Source organism: Hemitrygon akajei, chromosome 19 (assembly GCF_048418815.1).
Source record: "Hemitrygon akajei chromosome 19, sHemAka1.3, whole genome shotgun sequence".
Classification (NCBI taxonomy): Eukaryota; Metazoa; Chordata; class Chondrichthyes; order Myliobatiformes; family Dasyatidae; genus Hemitrygon; species Hemitrygon akajei.
This window is the reverse complement of record NC_133142.1, coordinates 58775549-58798711: the sequence shown is the minus strand read 5'-3', so window position 1 is coordinate 58798711 and position 23163 is coordinate 58775549. Positions and strand designations below refer to the sequence as shown.

Below are 23163 nucleotides of genomic sequence, written 5' to 3'. Positions count from 1 at the left end.
TGTTTTGAATCAAATTTTTCATTTTTGCCTGCTATCACCCTCCATTGTAACTTTGTATTAGGAAAATAAACAAATTAATTGTCTAGATAGGAATTCAGTTTATCAATTTTCTCTTTCCAGTTTTCAGTTACAACATATACATTGATTCCATGTTTTTGAGTCATTTACAGACAGCTGTTATTCTACGGTTTGAGATTATGATGCAAAGGTCTGATACATATGTGTGACTTGTGAGAAGATGTAAATCCTGCATGCTTTATTTGCTGATGTTATGATATCCAGCTCACCTTGTCCTTTGATTTTTGTATCACAGGCAAGTGGATGTATGAAGTTCTGATCTCCTCTCAGGGGCTTATGCAGATCGGTTGGTGTACCTTGAACTGCAAGTTCAATCAGGAGGTGAGGCGATATTTTACTCTCATGTCAATGCAAGGTGGGTGGTGATATCGTTTGACGCACTTGCCTCTATGTAGTTACTTCAACACCAAATGTACTGGAGTCCTTTGCAGGAGATTTAACAAGTAAATTTGACATTGAGCTACATAAGCATGATGTGGTTGGGTGAACAAAAATATAGTCAGAGATTAGTTTGAGTGATCATTTCAAAAACAGCTGGAGAGATTAGGGGAGCAATTCCAGAGCTCTTGAAGTCAGTCAAAGGTTCAGTGCTAATTTTAGGGCACGCAGACTTTGTGAGGCAGAGGAGAACAGATTCTGAGGTTTATGGGTCTGTGCAGAATACAGAGGGGAAGGACTGGGCTTGAACATTTTTAACAAATCAAATATGAATAAAGCACCCTGAGGGCCTACTTTGAAAATAAGTTTAGATTTTTTCTCCCACTGTTAAAGCTTCCTACCTGGAATATATGTCAACCATGCAGACCTCACAGTTTGCTTTAAAATGCTGAATATGCCTTGTGAGACATGCACAGAGACTTCTCACCATTCCCATTTGGCTGTGTGATGTGCTAGGTGGTTACCTGAAGGTGATGAGGGTGGGGGGAAAGCATGGGCAAAAATGGAGCAGAAACCAAAAGATGTGTGGAGTATGTGAAAGAAAGTGAAGATTTTGCAGAGGAATTGAAGATGACATTGAACACTACAGCAGACTACAAGTTGTTTGAATGACAGTATCAACATTTTAACCTAGTAACCAGATTAATCTAACACTTCCCTCCTGCATAGCTCTCCTTTTTCAGTCCATAAGACCATTAGGCCCCTCAAATTTGTTCCATCATTCCATCATGACTGATCTATTATTCCCATCAACCCCATTCTCCTGCCTTCTTCCTATAACTTTTGATGCCCTGACTAATCAGGAACCTGTCAACCTCTGCTTTAAGTATATCCAATGACTTTCCTCCACAGATGTCTGTGGCAATAAATTCCATAAATTCACTATCGTCTGGCTAAAAAAATTATTCCTCATCTCTGTTCTAAATGGTGGCTCTTCTATTTCTGAGGCTGTGCTCTCTGGTCCTAGACTCACCCAGTATAGGAAACATCCTCTCAGCACCCACTCTACCTAGGCCTTTCAATATTTGATTGGTTTCAGTAAGATTCCCCCTCATTCTTCTAAACTCCAGGGAGTAGAGGCCCAGATCTGTTAATCTCCAAATATGTTAACCCTTTCATTCACAGAATCATTCTTGTGAATCTCTTCTGGACCCTCTCAAATGCTGGCACATGTTTTCTAAGACAAGGGACCCAAAACTCCAAGTGCAGTCTGACCAATGCCTTATAAAGTCTTAGCATTACAGCCTTGCTTTTACAATTTAGTTCTGTCAACATTTTATTTGCTTTCCTTATCAGACAGACAGACAGACATACTTTATTGATCCCGAGGGAAATTGGGTTTTGTTACAGCTGCACCAACCAAGAATAGTGAAAAATTATAGCAATATAAAACCATAAATAATTAAATAATAATGTTAATCATGCCAAGTGGAAATAAAGTCCAGGACCAGCCTATTGGCTCAGGGTGTCTGACACTCAGAGGGAGGAGTTGTAAAGTTTGATGGCCACAGGTAGGAATGACTTCCTATGACGCTCAGTGTTACATCTCGGTGGAATGAGTCTCTGGCTGAATGTACTCCTGTGCCTAACCAGTACATTATGGAGTGGATAGGAGTCATTGTCCAAGATGGCATGCAACTTGGACAGCATCCTCTTTTCAGATTCAACTTGCCCTTTTGGAGAAAAACAGGACTGATCCTTGGATTGAGATTCTAGCTTGGAGAAAGGCTAATTTTGATGGCATCTTGGTAAGTGGGAGGCTTTCAAAAGTGAAATTTTGAGAGTTCAAAGTTTGTATGTTCCTGTCAGAATAAAAGGCTAACGGGTTTAGGGCACCTTGGTTTTCGAAAGATACTGAGGCCCTGGTTAGGAAAAAGAAGGTGCAAAGCAGTATATAGACAGGGAGGAACAAGTGAGATCCTTGAGGAGTATAAGAAATGCAAGAGAATACTTAAGAGGGAAATCAAGAACGCTAAAAGAAGGCATGAGGTGCTCGAGCAGATAAGGGGAAGGAGAATCCCAAGGGCTTCTACAGATATATTACAAGCAAAAGGGCAGAAAGGGACAACATTGGTCCTCCTGAAACAGGATGATCATCTATGCATGGTGCTGAAAGAGATGGGGGAGATCTTAAAAGGATTTTTTTGCATCTGTATTTACTTGGGAGATGGCACAGAGTCTAAGAACTGAGGCAAAGCAGCATTAGGGTCATGAACCATATATGGAATACAGAAGAAGAGGTGCCTATGTTCTTGAAGCAAATTAAGGTGGATAAATCCACAGGACCTAATAAGGTGACCCCTTGAAGCTTGTGGGAAGCTGGTACAGAAATTGCAGTGGTATTTAAAATGTCCTAGTCCACGGGAGAGGTGGCAGAGGATTGCAGCATGGCTAGTGTTGTTTCATTGTTCAACAAAGGCTCTAAGAATAGGCCAGTGAGCCTGGCATCAGTAGTGGGAAAGTTATTGGAAGGTATACTTAGGAATTGGATGTACAAGTAGAGTGGATTCTGGTTAATTGGGCCATTGGTAGATCGGGGGCAGCCACTTAATTGAGTTAATGTTTAAAGAACAATACTGATTGAGAAAGTAGACAGGATTCCCTTCATTTATTTGAAACACTATGCCCTTAACTGGGACAGGAGACTGTTATTAGATAGTTTCTAACCAGCATCAGTTGTGTGGCCTTTAGATACGACACGTGCTTAGAGTGAATAATTTTTAAATAGCGTTAGTTGCATGTGTTAGTGTTCAAAAAGCAGTGATTTTTGTCACTGGTAGTTAATAAATAAGCAGAGAGACAATTCAGAACTGTTTTGCTTACTGCAATTTCAAGCATTCAGGTTTGGAGATGCTAGAAATGAGCGAGAGTGAAAATAAAACATTTTCACCTATTCAGCAAGTTAGGAACCATGACAAATATGAAGGTAATGACAATCATCTTGACTGTTACAATGAAAATGAAAATTTGGAGGATGCAATCATCGAAAGCATTGTATGAATGTAGTCATTATCTGCACCAGTCAGTCAAATGAACGCTGCAGTGTACACTGTGGCTAAGCACAGCTCCAACACCATATACAAATTTGTTGATGACACCACTGTTGTGGACTGTATCAAAGGTGGTGATGAATCAGCATACAGGAGTGAGATTGAAAACCTGTCTCAGTGGAGTAATAACAACAATGTGTCAATAAGACCAAGGATCTGATTGTAGACCTCAGGAGAGGGAAACCAGAGGTCCATGAGCCAGTAATCATCAGAGATGGAGAGGGTCAGTAACTTTAAATTCCTGGGTGTCACTGTCTCAGAGAACCTGTCCTGGACCCATCATATAAATATTGTTGCGAAGCAACCTGACAGCACCTCTACTTCCTCAGGAGTCTACGGAGGTTCGGCATGTCACTGAAAACTTTGGCCAATTTTAATAGATGTGTGGTGGAAAGTGTCCTTAGTGGCTGCATCACAGCCTAGTATGGGAACCCCAATGCCTTTGAGCTGAAAATCCTACAAAATGTAGTGGATTTGGCTCAGCACATCACAAGTAAAGCTCTCCCAACCACTGAGCACATCTTCATGAAATAGTTCCATAGAAAAGCAGTATTCATCATCAAAGATCCTCACCACCCAGGCCATGCTTGTTTTTCGCTGCTGCCAACAGGTAGAAGGAACAGGTGCCTCAGGACTTGCAGAAGCAGGTCCAAGAGCAGTTACAACCCCTCAATCATCAAGGTCATGAACAAAAGGGGATAGCTACTCTCTTTAAGACTCGGTTTTATTGTTATTTCATGCTCGTTATTTATTGCTATTTATTTATTATCTGCATTTGCACAGTTTGTTTACAGTTACTAATCTATAGATTTGTTAAGTATGCCTACAGGAAAAAGAATCTCAGTGTTGTATGTGGTAACATGTAAGTACTCTGATAATAAATTTTACTTTAAACCTTGAACTTTTGAACTTTGAATTCCATAGTTGATAGCTATTTGAAACAAATACACATTTTTATTGTACTGCAGTATTATTGGTAGTGTTCTAAATTGTTCTGTTTTTCATTTAAGTATAGTTAAATGGTAGTTTGTATTTTTATACCCTTTTAACTATTTCCATGAATCTCTAGCTAATTGGGGCAGCCACTTAATTGGTTCAGAATGTACTGACCCCCATGTGTCCCAGTTAATTGGAATCCACTGTATTTCGATACAGGGTTTGATTAAGGATAGTCATTGTGACTTTGTACATTTTCGGTTATGTCTAGCCAATCTTATAGAGTTTTTCAAAGAGATTACCAGGAGAGTTGATGAAGGAAAGGAAGTGGATGTTGTCTACAAGTTCTTTAACAAGGCCTTTGACCAAATCCCACGTGGGAGGTTGGTCAAGAAGGTACAGTCATTTGCCATTCAGGATGAGGTAATACATTTGATTCAACATTGGCTTCGTGGGAGAATCTAGAAAGTGGTAGGAGATAGTTCCCTCTCTGACTTGAAGCTTGTGACCAATAGTGTGTTGCAGAGAGCTGTGCTGCGTGCCTATTGTTGTTAATCATCTGTATCAACAATTTGGATGATTATGTTTTTATTTTGTTTATTTAGTGATTTCTATTGATCAGTAAAATTTCCCCAAATTGTAGTAAAAAATACTGAAAATTGAAGCCCATTTTATACTTCAATAATTTTAAATTTTATATGTTGAAGAACAGAAATAAGATTAGATTGACATCACAGGACTGGCATGCACGTCAGTGAGGTAGGCCATGGAAGGCAGTTTTGATGCCTGTTAATTCAGTTAATTAATTAATCGCTAATTTTCTTTTCCAGAAGATGTCTCTGGATGTCCATGCTGTTGATGTTCATTAGAACATAATTATGCAGATGTGATTAAAAACAATTATTAATCTGTGGAAGGGGCACATCAGGGTCAGATCTGTTGTCTGAACAGTTCTGAATACAGCTTGGAGATCATCGTAGCTTAATATGGACTTCCCATGATGCTGTGCTTCCCCCTGCTTCATTAATCTGGATGTTACTGACATCGTCGACCTCCAGCTGAAAATTTGCTTACCCAGGCAATCACAGTATCTATTTCAGTAGAGCAGTTGGTGTTTGCACTGAGAGCCCAACCCAGCAAAGTATGTTTGCTTGAACTTTCACCAAACCAGTGTGAAGCAGTAATAGAACTGTAGTTGGGAAAGTAAATTACCATGATAGCTGCCCATGTTGACTTGTAAGTGCACTGGCTCTGAGCTTCACGTATGTGGGGACTGTTGCTAGAAAATTGTAAGACCCAACATAAATAAACTACCTGGTATTAGGGATACAGAGATAACACATTATGTGCAGTTGAGGTTGATAGGTTCTTGATTAGTAAAGGCATCAAAGGCAGGAGAACAGGGTAGAGGGGGAAAAGAAATCAGCCATGATCAAATGCAGGAGCAGACACAATGGACCAAAAGGCCTAACTCTGCTCCTACATCTTAAGGATTGACTTGGCAGGTTGTTATTTCAACATAATAACGATAGGGACAAACCTAGCGTGGGTTTGTTGTGTACAGTTTCTGTTATATTTATATTAAGGTGGCATTTGAGGCAAAGGACATTTACAATAACCATCAGCTGTTAGCCTCAGCACAAGCAAGACCAGATGTATTGTGTCATTTAACTGGATGACAACCAGAAATGTAGAGAGGCTGCTGGCTGAACTGTCAACTGTATTCAGCTGCTGAAAATGCAAGCATCAGCACAACTGCCCATAATGTCTGCTCCTGCATTTGATCATGGCTGATTTCTTTTCCCCCTCTACCCTGTTCTCCTGCCTTTGATGCCTTTACTAATCAAGAACCTATCAACCTCCAATTTAAATATACCAAATGCTTGGCATCCACAGCCATGTGTGGCAATGAATTCCACAGAAGCACCACCTTCTAGCTATAGAAATTCTTCCTTTGTTCTAAAGGGATGTCCTTATATTTTGAGGCTGTGAACTTATGTAGAGAATAGATCAAAAGCTGCTAGCTGAAAATCTTCACCACAAGTGGAGAAGCCACATCTCTCTGGCTTCTTTGTCTAGCATTGAGTTACATTAACTTCATATGGATGACCTTACGTACACAGTGGGAGATTATGGATACAACTGCAGAATGGAAAATCAAATATTTCAAAACTTTATGTAGAATTCCCCTATTCATGGGATACAGCTAATAATTTTAATATTTTGTTATACATGTAGAATCTGGATTAGTGGGCATGTGCTATAAGGAGAAATTAGGTAAATTGGTTGTTTCCTGAAGTGATGGTGGCTGAGCAGTGATTTGATAGAAGTTATAAGGTTATGAGAGGCATATAATAGAGTCAGTATATTTTTCTTAGGGCTGAAATGCATTTAAGGTGAAAGGGGCTAAATTCAAATAGATGAGTGGGGCAAGAATTTTTATTTTTACAGAGACTGGTGGGTGTCTGGAATGTGCTGCCAGGGAGGTAATGGAGGCAAATATGATAGAAGCAGTTAAGAAGCTCTAAAGTAGGCACAGAATGTGCAGAAAGCAGAGGAATATGCACAATGTGTAAGCAGATGGAATAGTTTATTTAATTAGGCATTTAGTTACTAGTTTAATTAGTTTAGCACAATATTGTAGGCCAAAGGGCCTGTTCCTGTGGTGTACTGTTATATTCTACATTTGATCGTTTTGCTGTCAAGAATCAAATATTCAATGCTTGTTGTCACTGAGTTGAAGGATAGAAAACTTCATTTCAATTTATGCTCCCCTCATTAATTTAGCTTGGGAAATGTGCAACGAAGTGGAATTTCTCCTTGGGTACTCAGAATCAGGTTTATTATCACCGGCATGTGACATGAAATTTGTTAACTTAGCAGCAGCAGTTCCATGCAATACATAATCTAGCAGAGAGAAAAAAATAATAATATATAAAATAAAACATAATAATAAAACTCAATTACATATATTGAATAGATTTAAAAATCGTGTAAAAACACTCTATATTTTAAAAAAATGAGCTAGTGTCCAAAGCTTCACTGTCCATTTATAAATTAGATGGAAGAGGTGAAGAAGCTATTCCTGAATCGCTGAGTGTGTGCCTTCAGGCTTCTGTACCTCCTACCTGAAGGTAACAGTGAGAAAAGGGCATACCCTGGGTTCTGGAGATTCTTAATAATGGATGCTGCTTTTCTGAGACACCGCTCCCTAAAGATGTCCTGGGTACTTTGTAGGCTAGTGCCCAAGATGGAGCTGACTAGATTTACAACCTTCTTCAGCTTCCTTTGGTCCTGTGCAGTAGCTTCTCCATACCAGACAGTGATGCAGTCTGTCAGAATGCTCTCCACAGTACAACTTTAGAAGTTTTTGAGTGCATTTGTTGACATGCCAAATCTCTTCAAACTCCTAATAAAGTATAGCCGCTGTCTTGCCTTCTTTATAACTACATTGATATGATGGGACCAGGTTAGATCCTCAGAGATCTTATCACCCAGGAACTTGAAGCTGCTCACTCTTTCCACTTCTGATCCCTCTATGAGGATTGGTATGTGTTCCTTCATCTTACCCTTCCTGAAGTCCACAATCAGCTCTTTGGTCTTACTGACGTTGAGTGCTAGGTTGTTGCTGTAACTCAACTCCACTCCACTAGTTGGCATATCTCACTCCTGTACACCCTCTTGTCACCACCTGAGATTCTGTCATCAATGGTTGTATCGTCAGCAAATTTGAGCTATGCCTAGCCACACAGTCATGGGTATAGAGAGAGTATACATAGGCATATATTTATTGTTGAATAGTTGCAAATGAGTTTCTGTGAGTAACATGAGTTGCTGTGTTTGACTTCGATTAACTCTGTTTTTGCAGGCATCACTGGGATAAATGTATTATAGAAAATTGAGAAATGTGGCTGATTGTGGCTAATGTAGAGGTGATTGACGAGGGTGATTAATTCATGGGGGAACAGCAGCATAATTATTAAAGAATTGAATAGGTACTCAAAGACTTGTCTGGTAGCAATAAGTTTTAGTTCATAGGCATCTGGCACCGTACTGAACCAAATTAGGGCCATATTTGAAGATGGGCTGGGCGGTGCATCACAAAGCCAGGCGCAGCATGTTCAAGACGGGTTTGCAGGTGGAGTTGGTGCTGCTCTTGGAGATGGAGAGAGCGATTTGGAGAGGAGTCGATGTGGAAGACTTTCAATGCCTGTCCACCTAACCCAGGTGTAAAGTTGGATCACTCCAAGCACTGAGCCGATTTGGTTTGATCGAGAATGGCTTCAGGCTGTGCAGCCCAAATGTGTCGCTGCTCTGGGATCTGGGTCCTAGAGTTAGAGACTGCCTGATGCTTGGACAATTTAAATGCTGGTCCAGCTAGACTGGAAAGCTTGGATGTTAGGACCAGAGGCGAGAATCAGGTTGTTTTTGCTTGCTCTCCAGCATGTTCATTCCTCTCTCTGCGGCGCCAAGGCTGTGAACTGCTCCAGTGGCTGTCGTCTCTGCGGGTTTTGTGGTGTTTTTGCCCTGCTAGTTTGATGAACTGAGATTGAGGCTTGAGCCTACTCTGGCTGCTCTGGGAGCAGATCTAAGGACTCATTCTAGTTCAGAATAATCTTATTTGCTCCTTTTGTTTGCATGATGTGTGTGTAGCTTGTTTCCCTCTATCCCTGTGCAGTGGTTATGGTCTTTTTTTAAAATTGGGTTCTTTTGGGTTTCTTGCTTTGTGGCTGCCTGTAAGAAACATAGAAATCTCCAGTACAATACAGGCCCTCGGCCCACAATGTTGTGCTGACCATGTAAACTATTCCAGAAACTGCCTAGGATTTCCATACCGTATAGCTCTCTATTTTTCTAAGCTCCATGTACCTATCTAAGAATCTCTTAAAAGACCCTATCGTATCCGCCTCCACCACCACCACCACCACCAGCTGTGAAAAACTTGCCCTTGACATCCCCTTGGTATCTGTTTCCAAGTACCTTAAAACTACGTGCCCTCATGTTAGCCATTTCAGCCCTGGGAAAAAGCCTCTGGCTATCCAGATGATCAATACCCCTCATCATCTTATACACCTTTATCAGGTCACCTCTCATCCTCCATCGCTCCAAGGAGAAAAGGCCAAGTTCACTCAACCTATTTTCATAAGGTACACCCTCCAATCCAGGCAACATCCTTGTAAATCTTCTCTGCAATCTCTCTATAGTATTCACATCCTTTCTGTAGTGAGGACCTGCAGTGTAGTAATAAATCTCAGGGTATATAATTTATACATTCCTTGATAATAAATGTACTTTGTATCTTTGGAAGTGTATTAGTGAGTACGTTATGAGAACAACAGACAATTTAAAAATAATTACTTGAGGAAAGCAGTCAAAATAGCAAAGATGTAGTAAACCAAGCACAGACATGGTGAAGAGAAAGCTATTAATATGGGAAATGATAAAATGGAATAGGTAGAGAGCAAAAGTCTGAGTAATATTTTGGGTGGCATGGTAGTACAGCAGTTAGTGTAACACTATTGCAGTGCCAGTAACCTCAGTTCGATTACCACTGCCTTTTTTGAGGAGTTTGTTCATTCTGCCCTTAACCACATATGTTTATGTACCACCAAAGGCTGATGTTAGGCATGCACTCGAGGTATTGAATGCAACGATTAGCAAACAAGAAACCACCTACTCTGATGCCTTTCAGATCATTGTAGAGGACTTCAATCAGGCTTGTTGGAAGAATATATGCCCAGTTGTCATCTGCCTATCACCTGCAGCACCAGGGCCCCAACACATTCGACCACTATTATAATACAATTAGGAATGCCTACCATTCCATCCCTAGACTGCGTTTCAGAAAATCTGACATCTGGCTGTCCTCCTCCTACCTGCATACAGGCAGAAGCTGAAGAGCAAGACTCCAGAGATGAGGGCAACAAAGAAGGTGGTCACAGGAGGCAGAGGAGTAGCTACAGGATTGCTTTCAGTGGGTGGACTGGACCCTATTCAAGGGCTCGTCATAGGATTGAATGAATGTGCCACGGTTGTCATGGACTTTATAAAAGCAGTTATAGACTAATCCACGTGTGAAAGTATCATGATATCTACCCTGTCAAGCTCCATTGGTTTCTTTCATCTTTCAATAAGATCACCCTTCATTTGTCGAAATTCCAAAGACCTATCCTCTCATCCCAGGAATTAGCCTGGTGAATCTCTAAAGTGAATAAGGTGACCAGAGTTGTGTGTGGTACTTCAGACCTCAACAACACCCTGAGCAGTTGTGACAAAGCTTTCCTATTTCTAAGCTCTATCCTTTTTTACTATAAAGGTCAATATACCATTTGGCCTCTTGTTTCTGTACCTGCCTGATAATCTTTTACAATTCATGCAGAAGAACAACTAGATCCCTCTGTGCTTCAATAATTTGCAGTCTTCTTCCACTTATTTGATCTGCCTTTTGATTTGTCGAGTGCCAGATAATGTTAAGATCCTACAAGAGGGATTTTAGCCACTACCCCTGGACAGACAATGATGTTACCACCATTAGCTTCCTGACCACCATTGTCCTAGGAATAGAAACTTCTTGGATTAGCCATGTTAATGTTAAGATTTCAGGAACATCTGAGAGACTAAGAAGCCTGCAGTACCTGTTTTGCTTGACTCCTCAAATTCTGTCCACCATCTGCATGGTGTAATTTGCCTGGATGTGTGTAAGTAACAACATGAAGTGCAGTGCCAAGAAGCACAAAGTGACCCACTTAACTGCTACCCGATCCACTTTCTTAAGTATACTCAACCGCAAGTACAGGTGTATTGTGGTGGCAGTTAAAGCACTGGAATACCTTCATCACAGAGAAAGCAGTGGAATGTGTCCAGCACACATCATCCTTCTCAAGGACAATCAGGGATGGATGTTACATCCTGGCCTTTCCAGCCATGTTCATGTGTTGTGAATGAAGTGTTATTGAAACAAAAAATTTAAAAAAACACTAAAAAACCTCAGCAGACCAGGCAGTTGTAGAAGGAGAAGCTGTTAACATGCTGGGTCTGCAGCTCTTTGTCAGACCATAGACTTGATTTGTTGACTGTTTCTCTTTCTACAGATGCTGTCTGACTGGCTGTGGTTTTGAGCCAGGTTCCAGGTTGTTTGTTTTTGTTCCAGGTTTCCAGCCTCTGCAGTATTTTTGAAGTTTAAAGATTATTGAAATCAATGAGATTAATTTTCACACTGTTTTACAGAGGTTGTTCATAGCTATTTGACTATGGTTAATTTATTTCATTTTATTTATTTAGGAATACAGCACAATAACAGGCCCTTTGGGCCTAATGAGCCCACATCACCCAATTACACCCATATGAGCAATTACTGTACTAAATTGTACATCTTTTTTGAAATGTGGGAGAAGCCAGAACATGCAGACGAAACTCACAGTCATGGGTAGAATGTACAAACTCCTTACGGACAGTGGCAGAATTGAACTGTGTCATTGGCGCTGTTATGCTAACTGCTATGCTACTGTGCTTCTATTATTTCACAACAACCACTGGGGAATGTGTTCGATTATGATTAAAGCACACACGTACTAATTAATTAACAATTGGATTGCCCTGTTGTGAGATTTGCTTGACTGACATATACGATGCATCTGGAAATATATAAATGCCGCTGATAGGTGTAGCATTCTTGGAACACTAAGCTACGGTAAGTAAATCAGAGGAAATTTCAGGTACTTCACAATATGGTTATGGGTAATTCAGTGTAAAATCTGGAATTGAAGGTGGGGGGGAGGGTGGGAACTGAAAGGTTAGTGGCAGTATTTGCAAGCTTTACTCTGCACTCTTTCTGTAGTCATGATGCTTTTTTATTTGTCACAATAAATTAAGATGCTCAGACTACAACAAAATGTGTGTATACCGACTAGAGATGGGGCAGTGTTGGATCTCCTGTTAGGGAATGCGATAGGTCAGCTGACAGATGTATGTGTTGGGGAGCACTTCGGGTCCAGTGATCACAATAGCATTAGCTTCAATATAATTATGGAGAAGGACAGGACTGGACCTAGAGTTGAGATTTTTGATTGGAGAAAGGCTAACTTTGAGGAGATGCGCAGGGATTTAGAGAGAGTGGATTGGGTCAAGTTGTTTTATGGGAAGGATGTAATAGAGAAATGGAGGTCATTTAAGGGTGAAATTATGAGGGTACAGAATCTTTATGTTCCTGTTCGGTTGAAAGGAAAGGTTAAAGGTTTGAAAGCGCCATGGTTTTCAAGGGATATTAGAAACTTGGTTCGAAAAAAGAGGGATGTCTACAATAGATATAGGCATCATGGAGTAAAGGAATTGCTCGAGGAATATAAAGAATGTAAAAGGAAACTTAAGAAAGAGATTAGAAAAGCTAAAAGAAGTTACGAGTTTGGTTTGGCAAATAAGGTGGAAGTAAATCCAAAAGGCTTCTACAGTTATATTAAAAGCAAGAGGATAGTGAGGGATAAAATTGGTCCCTTAGAGAATCAGGGTGGTCAGCTATGTGTGGAGCCGAGGGAGATGGGAGAGATTTTGAATGATTTCTTCTCTTCGGTATTCACTAAGGAGAAGGATATTGAATGGTGTAAGGTGTGGGAAACAAGTAAGGAAGTTATGGAACCTATGACAATTAAAGAGGTGGAAGTACTGGCGCTTTTAAGAAATTTAAAAGTGGATAAATCTCCAGGTCCTGACCGGATATTCCCCAGGACCTTGAGGGAAGTTTGTGTAGAGATAGCAGGAGCTCTGACGGAGATCTTTCAGATGTCATTAGAAACGGGGATTGTGCCGGAGGATTGGCGTATTGCTCATGTGGTTCCATTGTTTAAAAAGGGTTCTAGAAGTAAGCCTGGCAATTATAGACCTGTCAGTTTGACATCAGTGGTGGGTAAATTAATGGAAAGTATTCTTAGAGATAGTATTTATAATTATCTGGATAGACAGGATCTGATTAGGAGTAGCCAGCATGAATTTGTGCGTGGAAGGTCATGTTTGACAAACCTTATTGAATTTTTTGAAGTAGTTACGAGGAATGTTGAAGAGGGTAAGGCAGTGGATGTAGTCTATATGGACTTCAGCAAGGCCTTTGACAAAGTTCCACATGGAAGGTTAGTTAAGAAGGTTCAGTCGTTAGGTATTAATGCTGGAGTAATAAAATGGATTCAACAGTGGCTAGATGGGAGATGCCAGAGAGTAGTGGTGGATAATTGTTTATCGGGATGGAGGCCGGTGACTAGCGGGGTGCCTCAGGGATCTGTTTTGGGCCCAATGTTGTTGTAATATACATAAATGATCTGGATGATGGGGTGGTAAATTGGATTAGTAAGTATGCCGATGATACTAAGGTAGGAGGTGTTGTGGATAATGAGGTGGGTTTTCAAAGCTTGCAGGGAGATTTATGCCGGTTAGAAGAATGGGCTGAACGTTGGCAGATGGAGTTTAATGCTGAGAAGTGTGAGGTTCTACATTTTGGCAGGAATAATCCAAATAGAACATACAGGGTAAATGGTAGGGCATTGAGGAATGCAGTGGAACAGAGAGATCTAGGAATAACAGTGCATAGTTCCCTGAAGGTGGAGTCTCATGTAGATAGGGTGGTGAAGAAGGCTTTTGGAACGCTGGCCTTTATAAATCAGAGCATTGAGTACAGAAGTTGGGATGTAATGTTAAAATTGTACAAGGCATTGGTAAGGCCAAATTTGGAATATTGTGTACAGTTCTGGTCACCGAATTATAGGAAAGATATCAATAAATTAGAGAGAGTGCAGAGACGATTTACTAGGATGTTACCTGGGTTTCAGCACTTAAGTTACAGAGAAAGGTTGAACAAGTTAGGTCTCTATTCATTGGAGCGTAGAAGGTTGAGGGGGGATTTGATCGAGGTATTTAAAATGTTGAGAGGGATAGATAGAGTTGACGTGAATAGGCTGTTTCCATTGAGAGTAGGGGAGATTCAAATGAGAGGACATGATTTGAGAGTTAGGGGGCAAAAGTTTAAGGGAAACACGAGGGGGTATTTCTTTACTCAGAGAGTGATAGCTGTGTGGAATGAGCTTCCTGTAGAAGTAGTAGAGGCCAGTTCAGTTGTGTCATTTAAGGTAAAATTGAATAGGTATATGGACAGGAAAGGAGTGGAGGGTTATGGACTGAGTGCGGGTAGGTGGGACTAGGTGAGATTAAGAGTTCGGCACGGACTAGGAGGGCCGGAATGGCCTGTTTCCGTGCTGTGATTGTTATATGATTATATGGTTATAAAGCAGTTTTCTTGCTGCTTCAGAAATTGCCAGTATATGTTGTTGATGTTTGCTTGTCTACTCAACAGGAGGGGGTCGGTGACACCTCAGATTCTTACGCATATGATGGAAATAGAGTTCGCAAGTGGAATGTTACCACCACTAATTATGGGAAAGTAAGTGACTTGTGGATTTAGAGTTCAGTATGTGTCAGTGTTAAGATAAATACATTTGTCATATTTTTTGTTTTTTACTTCCACAAATGTGCATGCTATCTCTTTCTACTCCTGCAGGTGTGCACTCTTGTGCTCACTCTATCTTTTTTTCTACATCCAATCCTTTTACTTTCTTTCAGTTACCAAATATTGTTTATTCTCTCTTCATCCTCATTTTTGCCTTCATCTTTCTCCAGGTTCTGGAAGCTTATGGGAGTGTGTTGACCATTGCTGCCCAGTAGACAATGAGTTTGCTGTTATAATCTCTAAGCACTCCCCCCCCCCCCCCCCCCAGATTGGCAGAGATTGTGCTTGGTGTACTGAAGAATGTGGTGAATTGTTTTCAGGGTTACATTGCTTGCTTGATAAAATATTTGTTTTACAGATATTCTCTGTGATGCACACTCTCTTGCAAACTTCAGAGGAGGAGTCAATGATCACTTGCAGCTCAGACTCTGAGTGTGCTTATGTGCGGCACATACTGCACCTTACTACTGTAGTGTAGTGGTTAGTGTGACACTACTACAGTTTGGGGCATTGGAGTTTGGAGTTCCTTCTCAGTGTCCTCTGTAACCTTCTCCCTGTGGAATGCGTGGGTTTTCTCTGGGCCCTCCACTGTCCTGCCACAGTCTAAAGACGTACCAGATAGGTTAACTGGTCATTGTAAATTGTCTCTTGATTAGGTTATGGTTAAATTGGGGTTGTTGGGGGTTGCTGGATGTTGGGGTTCAAAGAGCCGGATAAATGACTGAGCTTGGCGTGACCTTGGTTCTAGTGTGGTGATGACCAAGGCTGAGCAATTTCCTGCTCAGCCTGTACCTTTGCCACACTCAATCATGATATGGCGAGATGATTGACATCTAGTATCTGACAATGGAATGTTAAAGCAAATTTAGTTTTCTTTGCAAACTATTGTCTATACTTCATTTTTTTTTTCAGGCTTGGGCAGCTGGAGATATTGTGACTTGTGTGATAGACCTGGACGAAGGGAAGATTGGCTTTTGCCTGTGAGTAGAGTGTTAAATATTCATTGCTTAATTGGGTACTGAATCTGAAGCCGGTATTCAAGAGCAACAAGGAACCCTGTTCCAAAATGCTGATATTCAACGGTTTTTGCAGATGATGTTCACGAATGGGTATTTTGGGTATGGTCCCTTATTCTTGCACTCATCAGTTATTCTGATGAAGGCGATGAAGTTGATGAAAATGGCATTAAAATAAATTGTCTAAGATTGTTGCTTCCTAAGGATCCAGTGGTTTCTGTTGAATTTTATTGCATCAAAGTACTGTCACTTTTAATATTTGTGAGAACCATGCAATTGCAGACAACTATTTGACATAAATATTCTCCGGTACTTAGATATGCTACTCTGGATGGAAGTATCAATCCTTTTTGTTTGTGTATTAATGTCATGTTTGATGCCAATGCATGTTGAACTCCTTTAAGTTAAGGTGATAATTTTCTGAAGAGCCACCAAACTTCTCACCCTTTAATTTTTTTCATATCAAGATTGACAACAAGGTCCTCAACTTTGGAGCTGCCTCTCACTTAAGACCAGTGTCCACATGGTTTCATCTTTTCCTGCTTTGACTCACTGTCAAATCCATGGAAATTAGATACAACACGTCAAGTACAAGAAATTGTTGTTGAACTAAATCGATGCATTCACATTATTCACAATTCCTGTTGTCTGCATTTAAAGCAATGCACTGAAATTCTGAAATCAAAAGCAGAAGCTGAACGTACACAGTAGGTCAGTATAAGACCATAGGATATAGGGGCAGAATTAGGCTATTTGGTCCATTGAGTCTGCTCGGCCATTTCATCATGGCTGATCCTTTTTCCTTTCAGCCCCAATCTCCTGCCTTCTCCCCATATCCCTTCATGCCTTGACCAATCAGTAATCTATCATCTTCTGCCTAAATATTCTGAAAGACTTCTTCCTTCACAGCTGCCCATGGCAACGAATTCCACAGATTCACCACTCTCTGGCTAAAGAAATTCCTTTCCAACTCCATTCTAAAAGGACATCTTTGTATTCTTCCTTTGCTCCCGTCACTTTCTTACTCCAACTCCTCATCTTTTAGCTAGTCTTGATGAATGGTTTCAACCCGGAAAGTCAACTCTACTCTTTTTCATAGATGCTTCCTGGCCTGCTGAATTCCTCCAGCATTTTCTGTGTGTCCCCTGTGTTCTGAGGCTGTGTCCTCTGGTCCTAGATTCTCTCACCATAGGAAATAACCTCTCCACATCCACTTTATCAAGCCCTTTCACTATTTGTTAAGTTTCAATGAGGTCACCTCTCATTCTATTGAATTCTAGCGAATACAGGCCCAGAGCCATCAATTGCTCTATATATGCAAACTGTTCAACCCTGGAATCATTTTTGTGAACCCTTTAGAACTCTCTCCAGTGTTAGCACATCCTTTCTAAGATTAGAGGCCCAAAACTGCTCACAATACTCTAAGAGAGGCCTCACTTGTCATTTATAAAGCCTCAACCTCATCCTTGCATTTATATTTTTAGTCTTCTTGAAATGAATACAAACATCGCACTTGCCTTCCTCACCACAGACTCAACCCGCAAATTAACCATTAGGGAGTCTTGCATGAGAACTCCCAAGTCCATTTGCGCCTCAGCTTTTTGAATTTTTTCTCCTTTTGGAAAATAGTCTACCCTTTTATTTCTTCTACCAAACTGCATGACCATACACTTCCCGACACTGTATTCCATCTGTCACTTTTTTGCCAATTCTCCTTATCTGTTTAAGCCCTTCTGTAGTCTCTCTACTTCCTCATAACTACCTGCCCTTCCACTGCAAACCTTGCCACAAAGCTATCAATCCATCATCCAAGGCAGTGACATGTAATGTAAAAAGAAGTGATCCCAACATCACTGGTTACTGACAGCCAACCAAGAAAGGCTCCTGCCAATCAACCACTGCTTTATCCTTGCTGGGATCTTTCCTGTAACACCATGGGCTCTTAACTTGTTAAGCAGCCTCATGTGTGGCACCTTGTCAAAAGTCTTCTGAAAATTCAAGTGCTCTACATCAATTGATTCTCCTTTGTCCTACATAGAACATGGAACATAGAACAATACAGCACAGTAAAGGCCCTTTGGCCCACAATGTTGTGCCGACCCTTAAACCCTGCCTCCCATATATCACACACTTTAAATTCCTCCATATACCTGTCTAGTAGTCTCTTAAATTTCACTAGTGTATCTGACTCCACCAGTGACTCAGGCAGTGCATTCCACGCATCAACCACTCTCTGAGTAAAAAACCTTCCTCTAATATCCCCCTTGAACTTTCCACCCCTTACCTTAAAGCCATGTCCTCTTGTACTGAGCAGTGGTTCCCTGGGGAAGAGGTGCTGGCTGTCCACTCTATCTATTCCTCTTAATATCTTGTATACCTCTATCATGTCTCCCCTCATCCTCCTTCTCGCCAGAGAGTAAAGTCCTAGCTCCCTTAATCTCTGATTATAATGCACACTCTCTAAACCAGGCAGCATCCTGGTAAATCTCCTCTGTACCCTTTCCAGTGCTTCCATATCCTTCCTATAGTGAGGCGACCAGAACTGGACACAGTACTCCAAGTGTGGCCTGACCAAACTTTTATAGACCTGCATCATTACCCCGCGACTCTTAAACTCTATCCCTTGACTTATGAAAGCTACCACTCCATAAGCTTTCTTAACCACCCTATCTACCTATGAGGCAACTTTCAGTGATCTGTGGACATGTGTCCCCAGATCTCTCTGCTCCTCCACACTACCAAGTATCCTGCCATTTACTTTGTACTCTGCCTTGCAGTTTGTCCTTCCAAAGTGTACCACCTCACACTTCTCCAGGTTGAACTCCATCTGCCACTTCTCAGCCCACTTCTGCATCCTATCAATGTCGCTCTGCAATCTTAGACAATCCTCTACACCATCCACAACACCACCAACCTTTGTGTCGTCTGCAAACTTGCCAACCCACCCTTCCACCCCCAGATCCAGGTCATTACTAAAAATCACGAAAAGTAGAGGTCCCAGAACCGATCCTTGTGGGACACCACTAGTCACAACCCTCCAATCCGAATGTACTCCCTCCACCACGACCCTCTGCTTTCTGCAGGCAAGCCAATTCTGAAACCACCTGGCCAAACCTCCCTGGATCCCATGCCTTCTGACTTTCTTAATAAGCCTACTGTGTGGTACCTTGTCAAATGCCTTACTAAAATCCATGTAGGTCACATCCACTGCACTACCCTCATCTATATGCCTGGTCACCTCCTCCAAGAGCTCTATCAGGCTTGTTAGACACCCTTCACAAAGCCAAGCTGACTGTCCCTGATCAGACCATGATTTTCTACATGCCCATAGATTCTATCTCTAAGAATCTTTTCCAAAAGCTTTCCCACCACAGACGTAAGGCTCACTGGTCTATAATTACCCAGACTATCCCTGCTACCTTTTTTGAACAAGGGGACAACATTCACCTCCCTCCATTCCTCCAGTACCATTCCCGTGGACAACAAGGACATAAAGATCCTAGCCAGAGGCTCAGCAGTCTCTTCCCTCACCTCGTGGAGCAGCCTGGGAAATATTCCGTCAGCCCCGGGGACTTATCCGTCCTAATGTATTTTAACAACTCCAACACCTCTTCTGCCTTAATATCAACATGCTCCAGAACATCAACCTCACTCATATTGTCCTCACCGTCATCAAGTTCCCTCTGATTGGTGAATACTGAAGAGAAGCATTCATTGAGGACCTTGCTCACTTCCACAGCCTCCAGGCACATCTTCCCATCTTTACCTTTAATCGGTCCTATCTTCACTCCTGTCAACCTTTTGTTCTTCACATAATTGAAGAATGTCTTGGGGTTTTCCTTTATCCTGCTCGCCAAGGCCTTCTCATTCCCCCTTCTTGCTCTCCTCAGCCCCTTCTTAAGCTCCTTTCTTGTTACCCAACGTTCCTCAATAGACTCATCTGATCCTTGCTTCCTAAACCTCACGTATACTGCCTTCTTCCATCTGACTAGATTCTCCACCTCACCTGTCACCCATGGTTCCTTCACCCTACCATTCTTTATCTTCCTCACCGGGACAAATTTATCCCTAACATCCTGCAAAAGATCCCTAAACATCGACCACATGTCCATAGTACATTTCTCTGCAAAAACATCATCCCAATTCACACCCACAAGTTCTAGTCTTATAGCCTCATAATTTGCCCTTCCCCAATTAAAAATTTTCCTGTCCTTTCTGATTCCATCCTTTTCCATGATAATGTTAAAGGCCAGGGAGCGGTGGTCACTGTCCCCCAGATGCTCACCCTCTGAGAGATCTGTGACCTGACCCGGTTCGTTACCCAATACTAGATCTAGTATGGCATTCCTCCTAGTCGGCCTGTCAACATACTGTGACAGGAATCCATCCTGGACGCACTTAACAAACTCTGCCCCGTCTAAACCATTGGAACTAATCAGGTGCCAGTCAATATTAGGGAAGTTAAAGTCACCCATGATAACAACTCTGTTATTTTTGCACCTTTCCAAAATCTGCCTCCCAATGTACTCCTCGGTATCTCTGCTGCTACCAGGGGGCCTATAGAATACTCCCAATAGAGTAACTGCTCCATTCCTGTTCCTGACTTCTACCCATACTGACTCAAAAGAGGATCCTGCTACATTACCCACCCTTTCTGTAGCTGTAATAGTATCCCTGACCAGTAATTCCACCCTCCTCCCCCTTTCCCCCCCATCTCTATCCCTTTTAAAGCACTGAAATCCAGGAATATTGAGAATCCATTCCTGCTCAGGTGCCAGCCAAGTCTCTGTAATGGCCACTACATCATAATTCCATGTATGTATCCAAGCTCTCAGTTCATCACCTTTGTTCCTAATGCTTCTTGCATTGAAGTACACGCACTTTAGCCCTTCTACCTTACTACCTTTACACCCTTTATTCTGTTTCTCTTTCCTCAAAGCCTCCTTATATGTTAGATTAGGCTTTACTCCATGCACTATACTTGCAGCTCTTACATGACCTTTATCCTCCTCCACCTCACCATCTGCTCTAACACCCTGGTTCCCCTCCCCCTGCAAATCTAGTTTAACCCCCCCCCGGAGCAGCACTAACAAACCTTCCCGCAAGGATGTTAGTTGCCCTCCAGTTCAGGTGCAACTCGTCCCGTCGGAACAGGTCCCACCTTCCCGGGAACAAGGCCCAGTGTCTTTTCTGTTTGTTGTTTCTTCGAAGAATTCCAAAAGATTTGTCAGGCAAGATTTTCTCTTGAGAAACCATCCTGACTATGGCCTATTTTATCATGTGCCTCCAAATACACTGAAACCATATCTTTAATAATTGTCTCCAGCATCTTCTCAACCACTGAGGTCAGACTTGCTGGCCTATAGTTTCCTTTCTTTTGCCCCTCTCCCTGCTTGAAGAGTGGAGTGACATTCACAATTTTCCAGTCTTTTGCAACCATTCCAGAATCCAGTCTTTCTTGAAAGATTATTAATGCCTCCACAATCTCTTCAGCCACCTCTTTCAAGATTCTGAGGTCCTGGTATTTATGTAGAAACGTTTGTACCTGCAGACCTTTCAGTTTTCCAAGAACCTTCTTTCTAGTAATGGTAACTTTACATTCAGTCTGACCCTGGAGATTCCACCATACTGCTAGTGTCTTCCACAGTGAAGACTGAGACAAACTACTTATTCAGTTTGTCCATTATTTCCTTATCCCCTATTACTACCTCTCCAGCTTCGTTTTCCAGTGGTCTGATTTCCACTCTCGCCTCTCTTTTATATTTTATGTATCTGAAGAAACTTTGGGTATCCTCTTTAATATTATTGGCCAGCTTACTTTTGTATTCCATCTTTTCTTAATTACTTTTTTTGTTGCCTTCCGTTGGTGTTTAAAATCTTCCCAGTCCTCTAACTTTCCAGTAATTTTCGCTCTATTTTATGCCCTCTGTTTGGCTTTTATGTTGGCTTTGACTTCTCTTCTTTGCCATGGTTGTGTCATCTTGCCTTTTGAATACTCCTTCCTTTTTGGGATGCAATACTTCTTCCGAATTGTTTCCAGGAATTTCAGCCATAGCTCCTCCGCCATCATCCCTGCTGGTGTTCTTTTCCAATTGTTCGTGCCTCTGTAATTCCCTTTACTCCATTGCAATATGGATACATCTGACTTAAGCTTCTCCTTCTCAATTTTCAGGGTGAATTTGATCATATTATGATCACTTTCCCTAAGGGTTCTTTTACCTTGAGCTTTCTAATCGATTCTGCTTCATTGCACAACACCCACTCCAGAACAGCTGGTCCACCAGTGGGCTCCAACCTCAATGTTCTAAAAAGCCATCTTGTAGGCATTCTAGAAATAACCCCTTTTGGGATCCAGCAACAACCTTTTTTTCCCCCCAATCTACCTGCATATTGAAAACCCTCATGACTATTGTAACATTGTAACTATTGTAACTATTTGACATGCATTTTCTATCTCCCATTGTAATTTGTAAGCCACATCCTTGTTATTGTTTGAAGTTTGTATACCACTCCCATCAGGCTCTTTTTGTCCTTGCAGTTCCTTTGATCTACTCACGATTCAATACCCTCTAACCCATCTCTTACTAATGATTTGATGTAACTTTTTACCAACAGGGCCATGCCACCCCCACTACATACCTGTTGTCCTTTTGATACAGTATGTGTCCTTGGACGTTAAGCTTCCGGTTATGGTTTTCCTTCAGCCGTGATTCAGTGATGCCTACAACATCATGCATGCCAATCTGCAACTGTGTCACAAGTTAATTTACCTTGTTCTGTATACTGTGTGCATTCAAATGTAGCACATTCAGTCCTGTATTCACTCTTTTTGATTTTTGTCTGTCCTGTTGACTGCAATGTTGCCTTATCAGACACTCCTTGCTAGGAGTCTCCCTGTAGACTGCTTTTGTTTGTAAACCAACTACCTCCAGCACTATCACTCCAGTTCCAGTAAATTAAAAAGCAGAACCAAAAGGTGGTAATTTCTGGATTACTACCTGAGCCACATGCAAATTGGCTTACGGTCAAGAAAATTAGAGAGTTAAATGCGTAGCTCAAGGATTGATGTGGGAGAAGTGGGTTTGAGTTCATGAGAAATTGGCACCAGGAAGGAGCTGTACCAGTGGGACGGGCTCCACCTGAACTGTGATGGGATCTG

The 23163-nt window shown here is 41.5% G+C and overlaps 1 protein-coding gene across 1 annotated transcript in view; it reads left to right on the top strand.

The window, feature by feature from the left end:
- rnf123 (ring finger protein 123) overlaps window positions 1-23163 on the top strand; it is a 435502-nt gene that overhangs the window by 57901 nt on the left and 354438 nt on the right. The window contains exons 7-9 of the mRNA XM_073072589.1: window positions 314-399; window positions 14836-14922; window positions 15901-15968. Coding sequence (XP_072928690.1) covers window positions 314-399; window positions 14836-14922; window positions 15901-15968 — 241 coding nt within the window. The remainder of the gene's footprint in view (window positions 1-313; window positions 400-14835; window positions 14923-15900; window positions 15969-23163) is intronic.